The sequence below is a fragment of the Hippocampus guttulatus genome, chromosome 10 (genome assembly GCF_054856545.1).
Source record: "Hippocampus guttulatus isolate MCC_2025c chromosome 10, RoL_Hgut_1.0, whole genome shotgun sequence".
Lineage (NCBI taxonomy): Eukaryota > Metazoa > Chordata > Actinopteri > Syngnathiformes > Syngnathidae > Hippocampus > Hippocampus guttulatus.
In genome coordinates this window covers 8119756-8139169 of record NC_141270.1, presented here as the reverse complement: position 1 = coordinate 8139169, position 19414 = coordinate 8119756, and the positions used below count along the sequence as shown (strand labels likewise).

Here is a 19414-nt window from a genome sequence, read left to right as displayed (position 1 = left end):
TCTCATGCAAAATCAATTTTAAATGTGCAAAGGGTGAGAACGTTGTAGTTTCTATATAAATAACTTTAAAAAGGCTCTAAATTCCACACTTTAAATTGCATTGTAGCAATTTCAAGAAGCAAACTCCCACCGACAAGCATCATAGTCTCGAAGGAAAATAAAGCACAAAAGGCTATTTAATTTAAATTCATGCATGCATGCACGCCGACGTCCCTCGACATTACCTGTATCTCGTATACTAAACTCCCTTGTAAAAAGTGTCATTAAAAAAAAAAGCAAAATAACGCCGCACCAAGATTAACATATATGATTTTTTTGAAAACCTACTCATATTTGACAAAGCCCTCTTGCGGTTATAACGTGTGTATTGTGTGTAAGTGTGAATCCGCTCTCCCAATCGCTCCGGATCCAGCAAGCAGTTGTTCCAGAGTGGGCGTGCCCTGTGTGACGTCACAAGTCACAGAAACACGAGGACGGAGGGAGGGAGGTGAAGTCAGGAGGTAGCAGGGGGCTTCTTCCTCTCTTGTCAATCATGTGTTGTACTAACATAGCTGACCAATTTATCACCTTGCAGGATTTTGTACAAAGCCTGAGTAGAGAACTGACATTTATTGTCACTGTGATGTTTGAATTGTGTAAGGATCATAGTTGTTTATGACAGCCTCTTTGTCAAAGTTTCTCTTTCCTCTGTCAACCTTTTAGAGCCCTTCTAAGCACACCAAAAGGAAATTGACAATTAATAGAAATCTTGATAATTAGATTACATAAATACAGGAGAAAAAAAAACAAACTACAACCAACATGAGTTGGTCTCCCCGTCTTTCCATTTCAGGCCTAGTTTTTAACCATCTTAAAAAAAACTGTTCTATTGGCCAACTATCTGTAGGCTATTAGGCAATCTTTTGGGGGGTGTCGATTATTCATGGATTTTTACGATTCAAAAGTTGTATAAAAGGCCCAATTCATGTCAAAATCTTGGAATATTTGATTTGCTAAGTAGCATTGTCTGTCCTCATTGTTAGATCTGTTGCTTATCTGTTTTAACATTGCTTAGACTCATGTAAAAGTTGTACTATATATTCTCATTAGTTAAAAAAATTCACATCTTTTTATTGTGCCTTTACATGTGGATTATGGGTATTATCCTTTTAAAGTTAAGTCCTTTTTAGCATGTTAGCATTTTGGCAGGATTTGCAAATAGTGACTAGCCCACTGTGTCGTTCATTTTAATAACATTCAAGAGTTTTTTCATGTATTGCATGACACAAAAGGTGTTACCATGTGTAATCCTCTAAGTTATTTCTGTTAAAATGTTTGCTCATGCAGGCTGGTTAGCAACATTAGTCGGCTAAATAACGTAGCTAGTTGGGAACACAGTAGTTCAGGTTAGCATTTTGGATTGGATTGGATACAACTTTATTCTCAAATGTGCATACAGCACCGATGAAATTTTAGCATTTTGTTGGGATATTTTGGGGAAAAAAAGTTTACAGTGACGCTTGCTAGTTAAAGTTCAATAATTTCACTATGTCGCGACACGAAACATTTGTTATATGAACAATTCTGTGATTCATATCTTCTAAAATGTAAACACATTCTGGCTACTTTGCTGTCAGCTAATGTGAGCTGTTTATCAACTAGCTAACATTTGGCGATTTACACTTGGTAGTTCATTTTAATCAAGTTCAAAAGCTTGAGTATTTATTTCATAATGACAAAACGTGTTTGTATGCAGAATTAGCTGACACGTGTCTTTTAAAAAGATTAGCTCATGCTAGCTGGTCAGCTTAAAGCTAACGTGAACTGTTAGTTGGCTGGCATGCGGCTATTCAGTAGCACAGGGGTCCCCAACCTTTTTTGCCCCACGGACCGGTTTATATCAGACAATATTTTCAGGGACCGGCATTTAAGGTGTGGCGGAAATAATACAACAAAATAATATGGTATGATCTGCATGAAAACTGTGGTGTTTTCGAAATATTATAATAAACACAAGGACCGTCTAATCTGGCCGCAACACTCTGATCGCTATGGTAATGTTTAATGCCTTTAAAATACAATACAACGCAAATTCAAAGTGCACGAAAATGACGACCATTTTCTGCTACCAGACGGTCCCATCTCGGGGTAATAGGAGACAATGACACCTCAAGTGTGTGGTTTATGTCCAGTCTACTTCGTAATTTTGTTTTAGTCGCCGTTGCTGCAGAAAACCCCCGCCTCACACAGGTAGGATGTCGGAAATAGCAACGGTGTTATTGTGGCGATGTCAGAGTATTCAGCCATAACTTTAATCCGGTTGTCTTGAACTAATTTTAAGGCCGTCGCCATTTGTGATCTCCAGCAGTTTTTTACTCATTTTGCGAGCTTGGGCGTTTTGTTTTTAGCGTAATCGGTCACGTGACGGAGAAGTGTGGCTTGACGAGTGTCAAGCGTGAAACAGACGGATGTAACGGAGAATCCGGTATTTTTTCAAAATAAAACAGCTTTCGTATTCTGAAATAAATCAAACAGAATTAAGGCAAGTTCTTGCGCGGACCGGCGGTTGAGGACCTCTGCAGTTGCAAATGGAAACGGAAGTACTGTATTGTGTTAAGTCTGTACAATAAATGACTTAGCAGTGCACTACTTTGAGTTGAGTGGACACGAAGTTGACAGGACGGCCACTTTGTGCGCCCCCCAGCACCCAGTGGAGCGTCGTGTGATAATAACAAAACAGGCGTCTCAATGAGCGGCGTGAAGCATTCTATAAATCGGGCAGCCAGCAAGCCTCCCACCGCCAGTCAGCCTGCGTAGGACATTTCCGCACACGCGGGTCAGCTGATCAAGACACGCGAAAAGCACCAACTAACTGAACTCGGCAAAAAAAAAAAAAAGTCACCGCACGCAGTCCGCATGAACTTTTAGTCGCAGCACGGACCCACGACACACGCTTGACCGCCTTGTCCGGCGTGAACTGATCTCCAGATTTCTGCATAGACGGACTGACAGCGAGAGAGCGAGAGCAACACGCGGCTGCTGGACTGTCATTCCGACTTGAGGTGATGGCGCGCAGGGAGTCGCCGGTGGCTTTGAATGGAACTCACGTAAGTGTTTGTTGTTGTTCTAATCGTTAGTGGGGTTTTTTGCAACGTTTTCAACCTGTTCGGTAGCGTGCAGCGTCTCAGCTGCAAGCTGTCATGTGACCACGCGCGGAGGTTCCTCCCACTCAATATGGCGGAATACGGCGTGTCCCAGTTGAGGTAGTGCTTGAAAGTGGTTCCTGGGACCCCCCCAAATTGCTTTAAAAACCATTCAAGGAGGTAACTGGATGTACTTTATAAAATGTCTCAAACTTAACTTTTCCCCATGCCAAAAATTTGCCAACAGCATTTGACTTGTTCTCCACATTGTCGTTATCGAAAGAGATGCACTATCCAAACACGTTTGCAGTCGTCGTGTTAAATAAAACAAACACCGACAACTGCCCAAAACATTATCTGCCAGTTGGATCTGCAATGACATTCAGTCAATGTCCTCAAGTAAGTAACAAATGTCAAAAATTAATCTGTGTAAAATCTGTAGTATAAATGACTTAATCATTATACTACTTTTACCTTTATAAAACGTCTAAAATGTATGCTTTTATAGTGTAAAGTTTCACAAATACACACAAACAGCATACGCTTATGATTTCTAATGCAGATAGTATTTAAGCACTTAGAGTGAATAAATCAGCATGTATTGTATTGTATAAGTGTCTTAGATATAATAAATGTGCGGTCAACTGACCACAATATAAGACACTCCCGCAGGATTTATGATGACATCCAATACAAGTGCAAAATAGTAATATTGCTGTTTTAATATATCACATTGATATAATTGTAGTGGATGGCATGTGCTGCTGCAGCACGCCAAAATGGCCGCTGAAAAACAAAATCAAAACATATGGATCCAAACTAGTCATGCTATTACCGTACTTTATTTAGAACACACTTTTGTGGCTGCTAATAGCAAGATGTAAAACGACAGCTTAAAATGTCTAACGTGTCTTCATCAACTCCATCACTGCTGCTAGAGAGAAATTTCCTTTTTTCCCCCCAGATTTCCTACATTGGACACGATTGTAAGGACATCCCAGACTTCCTTGGGGCCTCTTTTGGAGATTTTGCAAGAAGGCTGGACTTGAGCTTCAACCAGCTCAGGTCAGACTTTTTTTTTTCCATCGTCTTTCACTTGCTTAGACTGTACATAATGTCTTCATGACTATCTTGTGCTTGTCTGTGTCTGGCAAGCATCACAAGACCCTAGTTGGCTAATTGGAGGTCAACTGGGGAAAACGGCTCCTTTGTAATGAATGACATTTGTGGTGGAAAAGGGGGCTTCGCTGTTATGGTGTGATGTTGTCATGGATTACTTGCCAGGTTTTTGTGATGTACAAAAAAAATAATCAATCCAAGACAAATCATTTTTAAATGTTTTCCGCCGTTATTGTGACCTATACCGTATTGGCCCGAATATAAGACGGCCCTGATTATAAGACGACCCCCTCTTTTTCAAGACTCAAGTTTGAAAAATGACTTTTTGAACACCAAATAAATTTTCATACAGAAAATAATGACAGTACATCTGAAACAAATGATTATAACAATATATTTGAGAGAAAAAGCATGTTATTTTGCCTCATTCAAATCTTAATATCTGAACATTTAAATATGTAAACTAAAGTGCAATCACATTCGTAAATGAATGGCTTCTGGTTTTTGAAATGTAAATTACATCATAACTTCTCCTCAGCTGCCGGTTAACCTGGCCGATCTTCGATCCACTTTTCTCCAGATTGTCGCTATGTTTCTCCATTTTCTGTTATCTCTTCTATTATTTTCTTCTCTTTTCTTTCTTACCGTTATTTTTTTATTTTTCTTCTTCGTGCTACCGCTATTTTTATTTTTATTCTTCATGACAGGGGTTCACTTTGGCCTAGGGAGTCAAGTTCAGCATTCGCTTCAATGATATCTAACGCCATCTAGCGTCATGAATGGGTATAATATCTAGACCCCGAATATAAGACGACCCCCACTTTTTCAGTCTTATTTCAATGCAAAAAACAACGTCTTATATTCGGGCCAATACGGTATAACCCATGCAACTCATTTGAAAACAAAAAAAGAAAGATTTTTGGAGAAGGGAAGTAAAAATATCCAAACTTAGATTGATTTCGGGGAATTCAAGCGATTCTTTGTGCGTGTCAAGCTTTGTTTGTGGCTTCATGTTTGGACTCCAAGCAATCAGAGTTCATGGTTTGCCTCAAAATGTAAAGATGTATTTCAAGGTATTTTCTTTGCATATTCATGCTCCCCCTTGGGTTTTTCCTCTCCGCTCACATGAGCACACGGGAAGTTCATGGGTGGGTGGAGTTAATAAGCAACATGTGATGCTGGTTTTAGCTTCCTAATGCAACGCGACGCCCTCCCCTTAATAGACGTGATCCCTATTAGAATGTAACTAATCCACCGCTCAATTGCAGAGAACCGCTGCCTGTTAAAAATGCGTTTGAAGCGTATACAGTGTATATGAGATTGGTACACGACAAGAGGAAGTCGATTCCATACTTCAGTCGTTGTCTCTTACACAGATTTCACAAGACAGCAAAATTAGCTGCCTTTACGTTTTACACAGAACTCAGCAAAGCAGGATATTGACAAAACTGTGGGATTTTAGACCGCACCAGCATCCGGAGTGACAAAAGATGCTTTTAAGACAGCGATGACTGCTAGCGCTATGATGTTCATCTTGTCTACTTATGGTTAAATTAGGTTTAATGTTTCTTTTTCGCAGACAATGGTCTTTTTTTTCTATTTTTCCTTGTTCAGAATTAAGAGAAAAACACTTACCTGGCTGACGGGTTTTGGCTGTTGCCTCAGCCTTCATCGGAGCGTCACCCCAAAAAACAAAACAAAACAAAGTTTCTGCTGTTTATAAGAATGGTGATATTGCGTTTACAGGCAGTATAAAAGAGATTTTAGTTGAGTCCAGCAATAGACATAATTAATTATTTAGTAAATTCGAAGTTTCCCAAACATGACTTGTCAGATAGTTAGGCGGATTTTGGATTTGACAACACCTTGCCTCAGCGTCAGGCGTCACCCACTGTAAACGGCAACCTGAAACCTTCAGCGCGTGCGCCGCGTCACCGTGCTCAAGTCAAATCCAAAAGGAGACGTTGCCAGAGTTTGTTGCAGCTAATACGCTCACTTCTGTCAGTGCCGCGGACAACACTCCACCACCATGCTGACAGTGAGTCACACTGAGAAACCCGGTGTCACTTGCATCACTTTTAACTGAGCGCCGTGTGTGCCCGACACGATTTGTGCGCATTGTTTTGTGTATCGCTGGCGCAAGATCCCAGGCAGGTATTGGAGATCCATCACGCCCACACTCCACCGCCGCCGTCAGGCTTTTTCATCGCCCGCGTACTGTTGTGTCACGTCTTTGTTCCAGGTCAGGTGTTTACAAAGTGTGTTGTGTTGACATGATTCCTCTTGTTGTTTTGCTGTGGTGGTCACAATCGCCTACATGCATGCTGTCACACCGGACAGTCACAGGAGAGCCAAGAACAACCCCTTTACCGATTTTGGTCAACAAATTTCAAGTTGTGCAATGTCATTATTTATAGCGTGTCCTCAACACACATGAGACTCATTACAGATGATATAATATGAAGCGTGGAAACAATTGGACTTTTACAAGTCTGTCATCTGTTCGAGAAATGTCCTATAAAACAGAACGATAATGACATGTTTGCGATGTTCACATTGCAAGATGACACTTGTCAGTTTCTTGTTTGTGAACTGCATTCAAGACAAGCCTCCTTATTTGAAAGCAACAGTATATAATATGACACGTGTATACTGGAAGGTACTTCTAATAATGTAATCCTGCAAGGAATTGGATCTGCTGTAGTACGGAATGTGGCTTCTGACAAAAAAATTGTGCCACAGCCTCTTGCAACAGAACATTGTCACGAAATGGAGGCATGAAGTCGACCCAGGAATTTTAGGTCTGCAGAGGGACAAGTAGTATCACGCCCGTAATAGGCGGGCTACCTCTTTGAGAAACAAATATGCTCACGGAACAAATTAAACTCTCATCTCAAGGCACCGCTAGAAAGGTTTCGAGGATGCCATCATGTGAGACTACAAAACATGATTCTTCTTTGCTTGTGTTCTTGGTTAAAGGTGATAAATACGTACTGCTTTGTTTGTTTGTTTTTTTTGTTGTTTTTTTGCATTGTTCTTTTTAAATGAAATAATCCGTAAAACATTTGTGTAACGGTCATGTGAAAAGATTTGGATGTCACAGTTTTGGGCGTAGTCAACGTTTAAAGTATCAACAGTGGTAATTCTAAACATCTTTTTGGGGGGAGTCTATTTTACTGTTCGCATGAGGTCTTGGTCCCGACCTGTCATGCGTCGTGATGGTTCACTGTAAATGGTAATTCAAGTAGACTTCAACAAATGTAAGCGGCTTTTATTTCCAATAAGGCAATAATAGGATCCTTCCAGTCAACGCAAACACAATTGTTGCAGTTCGTCTTTAGAAAAACGCCGCGTTTTGTATCGCAGACGACCTCCTGATGTGTGAAAATTCCATCCGTCTGTACAAAACAAGAGTTTGACTTTTGCATTGCAGATGAGCCCCGGCGTCGTACGTACAGTAGGCTCCTCGCGCTCACCCAGGGTGATGTTGGCGATGGCAGGCGTTTTGCATTTTAATGACAAATCAAGTATGCTAACTCGCATTTGAAAAGAGAAAGTGCTCTCGGTGTCGGCCGGCTGTCAAAATGAGATGTAAGCGGTGTGATGAAAAGAGAACAAAGACGACAAAGTAGGGAGGCCCGCTACGCTGAGAAATGAAATAAAACCGTGTATGGCCTGTCAACTGTGTCGTTTTAGATTCATATCCAAAGAAGGCTGGAGTATTAGCGCCACGCTCGCGCCTCACTCATCTGTCTCGCCTAATTCGTCACGGGGGCGCGCTTGTCTTTCAACGCGGGCGAGGGGCCTGCTAATTGACAAACACGGACATCCCATCCCAGCCAAGGTAGGCTGAATGTTTGAGGGGCCGTAGGTGGGCGGAGAGAGGCGGCGTCGCTCTCGCTCCTCGAATGAGAAGTGACAACGGGAAGAGAGCCTGTCATTGTCTCGCCCAAGTGTTCAATCTGCAGGCACGGGCGCCATGCAGATAAAGTGTCAGTTAGGCGGAGAGGATATGAAACATTGGCGTTCTGAAGTCCTCCCATCACTTAACCAGCAGCGTGAGCGAGCGTGCGTGTGTGTTGAGCGGTGATGTATAGCAAAAATGCTCCATATCTGATCCACGCAGGCCCGTTTAGGGTAACCCGAGCTCATAAATTAAGCGAGCAAATAACACATTTACGTCAGGGACATAGATGTTTGGTGTCAAAAACAAAACCATTTTAATTTCACCAGCCTGGCTTTTCAAAATTATGGACTCCTCCGGGGGGGGAAGCCGGAAGATGCGTTCGGGACGTTTGAACTAATGGATGGCTTGTCGTGTTCTGCCGTCTCTCCAATTTCAGCTTGTTTCTCCATTTCTTTCTCACCGCTCGGCTCGCTTGAAATGACGGCGTCAGTAGAGAGTTTGAGTCGTAAAGAATTATTTTTTCATAGGTGTGAGTGGTAAAGAGGTTCTTAGAATGGCAATATTTGAAATGAGAAAGAAAGACCGATAGAATGATTGTTTGATAGTCTTGTGGCTTTAGCTTTGTAAAATAGTGATAATTGCGTTGAGTTGAGGAAAAACCCAAAACTCACTTGCCCCACCCACCCTGTTGGGCAGAAAGCAACTTTTAATGTCCGGCAAGTAGTTTAGACATTACACCAGATGCTGACGTTGTCTTAATATGTCGTCGTAGGATAGTTACTGTACGATCCCCGCCTTTGACAGATACTTTGTAAAAGCCAAAGACCGATGAATGTGACACCTTCGGTGACTGGATCGCTGTGTGGAACAGCTTTCTTGTATGTCTGTTGTTGCTAGCGCCCCTGCGCCGTGTTCTCACTGAAAAGAGATGTACTTTTTTTTTTTTTTAACAGGGTTTAACCTATTTTTACATCAGCCCCATTCCAAAAATATGGATGTTCAGTTAACTGAAAACTATACATTGTTTATAGATGCAGATGTGAGCGTCATTGTTTGTATGTTCCCTGGGATTAGCTCACCAACATTCCAGGTCTTGCTCAGAGTCAAATGGTTTTGGCTCCAACTCACCCGCGAATTAGAATAAGCGGAATAAAAAGATGGATGGATGGGTGCGGGTATGACATGTTTGAATGTTCCTTTCAACATTGCTTTCAACAGTTTTTACGAAGTGAAATTCAGAAAAAGATGATTTGACCTGAGAAAGGGTTAATTCCGTGTCCAAAACTGTTAGCGGATTGAAATACATCGGAAGTCGACCAGCATCATGGAATGCAGTGAATAGCACTTTTATACTCGAAGGGGTAAATGCCGCTTTTGTAAGAGGCTGGTTAGAATTGTAGGTCCAAATGAGTATATCTGGTTTGTCAGCCATCGGAGGAAAAGAGAAACGGTCAAAAGACAATATAGTTGCCTGCAGAGCTGTTGACTGTCTGAGTGCAAACACAAGAGAAGGCTGCCGACAGCAGTGGAAGCGTCTATTAATCATTGTCAGCGGCCATCAGTCCTCTCGAGCTTTCCACGAGCTCCTCTTTTGCTTCATCTTGCCCATTCGGAATGGAAAGGAACATATTTATGTTCCTTTTGTTCACATAATATATACTGGCCAGTGATGCCATTCCTTTTATGACTGCGTCACATTTTTTTCTTCCCCCATTTTTTTTCTTTTTTTTTTTTTTTTATTGTACACCCTGAGACGGATGGCGTGCCACTGACACGGAGATTTACAGGCCTCCAGCTTGCAGTGGCGGAGCTTAAGAAGGGCCCGCTGACAGCCAGCCAGCACTTTGGAGGAGGAGAATAAAAGCTGACATTTTATTGGCTCTAAAATAGAGAGAGAGGAGTCGTCGCAGAGGAGGAGGGCTGGTGGGGAGGGGGGAGAAAATAAAAGACATTCCGCTGCATTTTATTTATTTTTTTGCCAGAAAAACAAGATTGATCGGCTATTATTTCGGAACTTGTCAGTGGTAATAAGGACAACTATGATTTCAATTATCACCCAGTAAATATAGTTCATTGCCAAAATGAGCCATTTGTCAAATATGCGATGCCATGCTATTTTAATATTTCATGTTGACCGCCCCGGCTGGCGTGTTGGCTTCAAAGCCGTCTCGGGGATATATTTTTTCCATTGACAGAATTCCAATTAGTTTTAGTACACCCTGGCTGAATAAAATGGCTCTTAAAATGGGCCATGTTTCCTCGCTGGGTTTGTTTTTTTTTCCTTTGCAGAATGATGGATCTTTTACGAGTTGACCCGACGGGGCCCAAGTGGACACTCTTTCTTACTTGGCCGGTGAAAAACAAAGCATCCACATGTCTTCGTCGTTGCCATATTCCTTAGTTGGGATATTGCGTAAACATCTGCCGGGCCCGTGTAAAGATCATGACTTGCCTACTTATTTGAAGCCTTATTAAATACTTTACAAGTTCTAGACGCATTCCGCAAGCGAAGCGAGTTGTAAATATGAGTCAGATGTATAATTCATTAGTGACATGTTTAGTAAGTAGACAATTTTGGGGAGCGCTAATGTGTACTCAGGTTCTGACAGGCGCTTTGTGCATTTTTAAAGCGCACGTTAAAAGGGGAGATGATTGGACCGGGCACTGGGCTGTCAATAACAGGCCTGCTGCTTGAAAGTTGATGATGTGGGGGAATTGCCGTGTGTCGTAAATCTGCTTCCATTTTTTTTTCTTTTCTTCCCTGATGCTGCTTTTAAAGCCCATCACACATGTCAAGTCATTTAGGATACATGCCATACAGTAATGAGCGTTTTGCTCTTAAAAATCACTCGCGGTTTCGAGTCGAGTCTCCTATAGGGCTTAGTTTATGTTCAGCCCATTACCCTCAGATAAAAAGATGTAAGCAACTGCGAGGCATGGAACATATTACAACACAGCCATGATTCTACATCTCTTGGCCGATCCCCAAATGGGAGTCGGAGGAGGCGGGTGAGGGGGGGTGGGTTGGGGAATAAAAACCCCAAAAGGTTTGGAAGAGGAACAAAAGCGCTTCCTTTGGTTACAGTCTAGCCTCTTGGAGTCACTTCACGGCCTTCAATCTGTCTCCTCTACGTCTTCCTGGAGGTGAAAAGTGAAGACAGATACTTGAGGCGCATTTCAACTCAACTTGGGGGGATGTGCGCCAGGTGGTGGGGGATGTTCACAAGAACACCCACCCCCCTACCCCATTCCCAAGTCCCCCCCCCAAACCTTTACCCAAAGCCAGGCACCTTTAACCTCATAGCGAGTGAAGAAACTTAAAGCATACACCACAACGTGAATCCTGACTGAGATCAGCAAGAAAACAATAAAGCAAAAACATTGATCGATTGTTGATCCGAATGCACCGTGCTAGTTTCTCACACGAAAATTCACAGAAAGTCAAGTCGAAACAGAGAAGCATTTAAGGCCGATTTTTGTTTTGTTTTTTGTTGTATTATTATTATTATTTTTTTGACGAACAAGGTGCTGCTCACTCACCAGGCCCTCAACATGCCAACATGTTTAAACATCGCGGGAAACGTGGACGTTGTTTGGTTGTTGCAAGATTATGTCCCAGCTCACCCAGCGCTGGTTTCAGTAAGGACTGCAGGCGGCTATGGATACCGGATCTGCCCCAATTCATCAGATTCTGACGCGTCAGACTTTTTTGTTCCCAAGACTGAAACATGAACTCAGTGTTCAACATTTTGATACTGATGAAGATGTGATAGATGCTGTAGAGCAGGGGTGTCAAAGTTGTTTTTGTCGCGGGCCACATTGTAGTTAGGGTTGGCCTTGGAGGGCCGTTATGAAATTTGGGAAACCATATAAATGTTTAATCACCTCCCCATATTACATACACAGCACACAACACATTGATGAATAACTACTTTTACAATCAGAAGATAAGAATAATGGCGTTTATTGTGGATTACATATGACAATTTGAAATTTTGGTTCAGACTTTAGCAAGCATCATGGAACTTGACATGCTTGATTTGCTTTACCGGGCCACATAAAATGATGGGGCGGGCCAGATCTGGCCCCCGGGCCTTGACTTTGATACCAGTGCTGTAGAGGCATTCCTGAAGGAATCTGATCAAACCTGGTTCCGGGATGGACTTGCAATTGTCACCCCTCGTAAATACTTCCCCAGCCCACGTGTGAAATATGAATATACTTTAGCAGAGTACTAAATATACTGTGTACTGCCTTCAAGCACATGGCCACAAACGACGCAGTCTTAATCCGTTTTCCGTTCAATTGAGCACATATAAATTGTTCCTAAAGCCATTTCCTCAATCGTGGATTTCCACCTGTGTAAACCAGAAGCGGGTGCTCACTTCCACCAGGAAAAGCCTTGTCGCAGTCTCGTAAGTGGACCGGCACGGGCAGATTCTGCAGACAAAACATGAACATATGTGGACCACACTCAGAATGAGCTGTGAGTTCCTGTGGCGGAAAACTTGCCCTCGGGTTGATACATGGCAAATTGTCAAAGGACGATTACAATTTTTTTTTTTTTTAGGCCATGTTTTGAATGGTATGTTTTTGAAAGGGTGGAGAGCATGTTAATATCTGGAGATGATTATTGGAAACAACTTCCAACCCCCCCCCCCCCCCCGCCCCCCCTCATATCAGTGGTCATTATAACTTCTGTGGGTTGTGTGGAATTGACTGAAGCTAAACGGTGTGTCGGATTTGTCCACTCTCAACTACAAATTAGTTTGCCGTCTAAAGACGACCAGGCGGATGTCAGCTCTGGAAAATGGAGCAATGGAAACGTCTCTGGGCCGTAACTTCTGCTCGACACCACACTGGCATGGAACAGATGATCCGAACATTCAGATAGAGATTCACGGTAAAAGTGTTTACCAGTTCAGGCCTCAAACAGCGTTGGTGGGCAGGTTCTGTCCTTTCTTTTTTCTTCGTTGCTTTCCCGACACACTTGTCGAAAGCTTGAAGCATCCCCGACGCTGGACAGCTGTGCCGCATTCGCCTTGCACCTGTAACTCATTTCCTGTGGCCATTTCCCTTACACGTACTACGATCTTTCACAGGTTTTACTTGCCCCCCCAAAAAAGACACCAGAGTGTGCATCCAGATGACAAGATTGGCGGGTGATAATGACACCGACTTCAACTTGTTTAATATCGGCGCAAAGAATACACAAAGAATTGTAGAGTGGGATAAGCTCCAAAAATCAAGAGCAAGTCATGTCTTTTTTCTTTTTTTTTTTTGAGATTCCATCTGACATTCATCAAAATGGAAATATGTTTTAATGGTCAGGCAAGGCTGCAAGACATCATAAGCGGTTGCCTCACTTTCCCCACCCTGGGACACATTGAGATAAGAAGCAGTGACTGCATGTTTCGTGTCCACGCTGATGACATGTCTCCTGGAACAAGGCTTTCATTTGCAATCTTCTTCTTCTTCTCTCTGGTTTACCTCATAAAACCCCCATCTCCCCATTAGGACAAATACACAACGTTTTGTGAGCTCCTCCGCCTGCCCAGACGCTTGGTGATGTTCTAGACTCTTTCCCCGTAGCTTTCGTACCGCGGGGCACTCAAGAGTTCCTTTATTTTCTCCCTCTGTCTGGATCCTACGCCCTTGGGTCCTCCAAAGCACCGAATGCGTCTGCACTCAGATGTTTGGAAAAAGACCAAACAGTCGAGGAAGAAGAAGAAGAAGTGAGATGGGAGGAGGGTGCGCAATCCTCATCGGGGCAAAGTGTTCGTGTACGAGCAGAGCAGGCAGCGAGAGGCCCAAGAGGGTGCTCAGACGTGTGATCTGAGGGCCGTTTGTGTGTCAGTCGGATCAAAGTCTTTGTGAAAAGAGCTTTTACTTTTACCTTCCCCGACCATGGCAAGTCTTTCTTTTGGGGGGTGGGGGGCTATTGGTGGAAGCAGGGCTGAGATAAAACATTGTTATTATTCCACCTCTTAGTAGCTTACACATTTATCACAAGATGCACTTTATTTATTTTATGGATGTTGCGGTCAATACTTTCTATACTGCTGCAACTACTGCCCGGAAACATTTAAGATTACAAATTCGGGCCTAATGCTGCTACACTTAACTTTCTCACGTCATCACATATAGTAGACTGTCCCGATGGCTTTACAGCGGCGTGCACGTGTAGCATGTCAACATGCAATTGAATTTAAAAGCAGGTTGATACAATAATTGAACATCCAAGGGGGCAGCAGCTTCTGCCTTTTTGGCTACATTGCACACAAAAATGCTGCGTTGCTAAATGGAGATTACATTATTTAAGTAAAAAAGGGAAGTCAGCTACTTTCTTCCTGGAAAAAAAAAGCAGAAGTCGTCTTTTCATTTCTGCTTACATCAGAACATTCGTTATTGTTTACAGTTCGTCTGCAATATGTTGACAACATGCAGAAAAGAAATTGCAATAAAATGATATTTCTTTGAATTTATTGGCCAATTACAGGGAGACGGTTGAAACCAAAAATGTACAAACAATATGTCGGCCAATCATTCATTTGTGATTGTTGTGGAATGAAAGGGTCATAGCAAAAATCGAACTTTTGACTCGATCATCGTTAAATAGCAACATTGTTACAACACTCGGTAGACCTCCATCAGGCCAAAATAGAGTAGCTCAAATTTACATTGGATTGGATTGGATTGGATAAGCTTTATTGTCAAATGCACTGTATGCGTAACATACAGCACAGATGAAATTTCTTCCCTCTCAACATAAAACACATTGGGTACACATTAGGCACTTTCATTGAGACTGAACTGAGTCTTTAAGATTCTTGTCTTCATTAAGACTATAATGAAACGTATAAATGTTGCCCGGGCTGACGACCAGTCCATGGGGTACCCCGTCTGTCACCCAAAGGCTTCAGGTCAATCACTTTCGCAGATTGATTGTCGGATGTTAAGATATCCCATTTGGCAATCGTAGAAACATCCAATACAATTTTCTTGCACTCTCTTACACTGTAAGTGACTTCAATTAGTCTGCTTTGACGGTGATTTGCCAGGACATGTCTCAGTTACGGCAGGTAGTTGTCCACGATGAAATAACGCAGTAAGAGTGCAAACCGCATTTGGCATTGAACACAGCAAACAACAACGGTGGTGGATGAGTCTCCTGAGACCAAGGAAAGTTTAAGAACTGACCACGACATTCAAGTGGAGACTGTGGAGCCTCATTTCCTCCAGTGTCTCAAGCTCAGGCACAGCAACAGCATTAGGCTAATGTTAGCACCTGTTTATTTTGATCAATTCTAGCCCCATATCGCCTAATCATACATTCTCAGCAGTGTAATGCAGTGCTGCAGCAAGTCTCCCACTTTGACGGTAATCCTTAGCTTGAACCCGGCAGAGGCCCCGTATACTGTAAATGCACACAACTGTCAGTCACACTCGCCCTCTCATGCTGCGAGGGGTGCAGGGAGCGTATCCTTCCACGGTCCTGGCTGTTTAAATTAATTATAAGTTTTATAGCAAAGCCCGAGGCCCTGCACAGGCAGCTAATCCCAGTAGAGGGCTAATCCGACCCCACGTTACAGAAAATCAATGCACCTCTTTGGTGTTGGCATGCCATCAGGGCATGGGGACACATGTCAGACAGGCCTGCTGATTTTTTTATGAGGCTTGTGTTTGATGTGCTGGAGCCGCTGGAGGATGCTCCAGGTACACAGAATTGAAAAGAATATCCGGAAGCAAGAATAGCCCCTCTGACCCAAATATTTATTTATTATTATCTATCTGTATGTGTGTGTGTGTGTGTGTGTGTGTGTGTGTGTGTGTGTGTGTGTGTGTGTGTGTGTGTGTGTGGAACAAACAAACTGCTGTCAAAAAAGTGATATTTATTTTTTGGTATGTTTACAGTGAATTACTACAAATATCAATATGCCTTGAATCACAATTTCAAGGCAGGTATGTACACTGACTGCCGTTTAACTTTTGTTGATTGGTTAAACCTGAATGGAGTCACTCCTTGCATTTGAGTTTATTCTTTATTTTCATATCAAACGCAAGAATTTGCTCAACTATGCCCAAAACCTGACATATTATTTGGGATTGTCAGTTTTGTTTTGAAATGATTTTCTGCATCTTGAATGATTTATGAATTTTATTATAGTTGTGTCAAGCATTTGCAAGAGATTTTGTTCACACTGACTGGCTGTAGATCAACTAATCAGTCAGACTGGCGGGTTTAATTATGTTACTTGCAGTTTTGCGAGATTCATGGAGATGGCGAGGATCGGTTTTGTCATTTCCAAAAGTGTCAATCTGTGTCCTTTTGCTAATAAATCTTTTCATGAGCAGAGATGGGCACATACCGATTTTATGGTTGCGGCTTGATTGAGACAGCCTGAGTCACTTTCATATCTTGTCATTTTTTCTTTGTACATTGTCAACATTGAAATAATTTCCTTTTAGCAAGATACTTGTTTTATTTTACAGTTTTCCATTGGCAAGAACTAATTACTATCAAGGACACAACATGAGAAGCAACCAAAATATACTGACATGCTAATGTTAGCTTAACTTGTTATTGTGCCTTAGCTAGGACACAACATTATAATAAATCAGAGTGTCCACTTAATTGCACAGTACCCTCAGTCCCTATACTGGAATATGATTGGTCTCTGAAAATTTAGTATTGGAGTCTCTTTGTTGACCATTGTTGCTTGTTCGCATTTCCTGTCAATTCAAAGTAGCGTGGTTTTCGCAGCTTCTCGTGGTAAACTGGCCCAAAGTGAGGCGAGTAGAACCATGCATTGGAAAAATGACATATTAAATCAAAGTACAACCCCCTACCCAGCCAAGATGTTTGAGGTAATGTTATAGAGGTAGGCTTGTGTTGTGTTATAAAGTCGTTTAGTATCATGTTCAACTTTCAGGCCTTGTTGAGAATTATCAAAGGGCAACACTCAGTGTCTTTTGGATGGGGATAGTAGGAAGGAAGGTCAAATTCATCCTTCTGGAGCTCACACAGTTTTCATCTGATCTTGTTCTTGTATGTCAAATCGATATGAATGCCTTTGACACTATTATTTAATACAGCTGGCCTACTTTTAGCCACACATTGGTCTCCCTTTTTGCATGCTCTCATCGTGAAGAAATGACATTGATTGGAATCTTGGGTCTGGTCATAAGACCTGAAAGTGTTTTGACTTTTCTTATCAAGGTCACTATCGTTTATTTATTTTTTTTCTTTCAATGAGGAAAATTGAATCTGATCCCTGCTAATGCGGCCACTTATTTTCTCTTTGTAATCACATTATTTCATCACAATGGACCATATTGTGCAGCTGTAGTTTTCACAGTCCGTAGATTGACAAATTGATCAGAACGACTTAATGAGTATTAGAATTCCAACAAAATCAGCTATTCAGTAAACAAGTCCATGTGAATCATTTGCTGATACATACCAGTGCAGTCTTTCACCTACCAATTATAGCTACCGGTACCTCATGACCGTAAATATGAGCCATTGAAAAAAAAAAAAAAAAATCACAAGACTGCCTCGCCAAACAAAATTACATAGACTTTTCCGTCCTTAAGACTCTGATGGAGATCTGCTGAAAGTAGCATTTCATTCTGCGCTTCAAAGATCTTAGGTGCAGTCCGAGCTTTGACGAGAGGTTGACCTTATGGAGACGTCAGCAGGTCAACTTGGTCGGAATTATACCAACATCTCGCATCATCAACCAAATGTGATGGAATGTTCCTTGGGCCATGCTCAAACCAGACCACAGGGCAAAAAAAAAATAAAAATAAAAACCCTCAAAATCTCTTCATGAATTTTTTACCAATGCTGCTACAGCCGGGTGAACCAATAAAAAAACACCAGCGAAAAATAACTACAAATAAAATTGAACAAATCTTCCGCGGCTAGAGATACTATCCAGATTCCGCTTCCCAATCTTGGTAACATGGAATCGGATACTCTGTCATGAATGAAACCTCTTATTAAACAAAACAAAACAACACCAAGCACCTTTGAATGATTGTAAACAATAGACAAATAGTGAATAAATATTGACATGGAGATAAACAAATAACTCTTTTCATGTCGAACAATCGATGACATCTGACACATCTTTTGATGTTTTTCTTCCCGGCCGTCTTAACTTTTGAAATAAAAAAAAGATGGCCATTTCCTTCCCACATTACTTCCTATCCACCGGAACAACTTCTAAGTGTTGTTATTAAAACGTTAGTCGCTGAGCGTTCAGCCCAGCCGCGTGTCATCCCGAGGCCGAGGAATTTGCCTGTGACGTGTGACGAGGAGCACGAGGGGGCGATTAATAGATGTTCCTTCCCCTCATTTGTTATCGCTCTCGCGGCTTTTTGACTGACGACGGCGCGTGATAAACAGAAGGGAAGGCCCCGCGCATTTCCTGAGTGTGACACTATCTGCTCATCGGCGCTGATGCCACGTCGTCCTCTGACAGCACAGCTGCAGTCAGCTGTGCAGCAAAGGAGAGGCTGAGTGGAGGGTGTTTGGGGTGTGCATTTTAATCCTGCCTGTTTAATGTTTACCCCGCCACGCCCCCGCCCCCGTCCCCTACACCCCGCCTGCCCTCGACAATCTGGGCCAGACATCATTTTAATGGTATGTACAGTGATAAAGCCAATAAAGTGTCAGGATGATTGATAATCGGAGCATTATAGCAATATGACTTTCCAGTTCTCCTCTGCGCTCCAATGATGGCTTCCAAATTGAATTCTTTATGCCTGCGTGCGCGCTCACAAGGCATGCGTGGGCGCACCCTGTGCCAAAACTGTAGGTAAGCGGGAAACGCGATCTTATGCGGTCCATGATATCCAAAATAACAACTGCTGAATTGATCATCACACAATGTTTTTTGGGGGGGAGGGGCTTGCTCGGTTTTCTTGTGTGGAAAAATGGAGGGCACTGGCAACACTTACGAGGCCGATTACCATATTTCTCGCGCTAAATAAATGATATGAAGTGTTGCTTTGCCCTGAGTGTCACAGGCTGTGAGTGTTTGAGTGCAGTGAGTGTGGTTCATCTCAAAGCTGTCTTTTGTCAGTGTGTGCGCGTGTGTGTGCCTCACGGAACTGGATGGGAGGTGTAAGTGTGGGAGAGGATAGTGTAAACCTTTCCAAACATGGGTGGACATTGACATGCCGCAGACACTGAAGGCACCTCGCGAGTTGATCGCAGTGATCTTGACATTCCTTTAGGATTGCTAAGATCATGATG

The 19414-nt window shown here is 42.4% G+C and overlaps 1 protein-coding gene across 3 annotated transcripts in view; it reads left to right on the top strand.

Annotated features, from left to right (window-relative positions):
• The window catches only part of lrmda (leucine rich melanocyte differentiation associated), a 314281-nt gene that overhangs the window by 69710 nt on the left and 225157 nt on the right, over positions 1–19414 (top strand). The window contains exons 4-5 of one of the 3 annotated variants that reach the window (XM_086122293.1): positions 2980–3086; positions 4087–4187. In XM_086122293.1, coding sequence (XP_085978419.1) covers positions 3045–3086; positions 4087–4187 — 143 coding nt within the window. In that variant the 5' untranslated portion in view covers positions 2980–3044. Of the gene's footprint in view, positions 1–2858; positions 3087–4086; positions 4188–19414 lie in introns of those variants that run through there. The other 2 variants (XM_086122294.1, XM_086122295.1) reach the window with 2 other exon arrangements.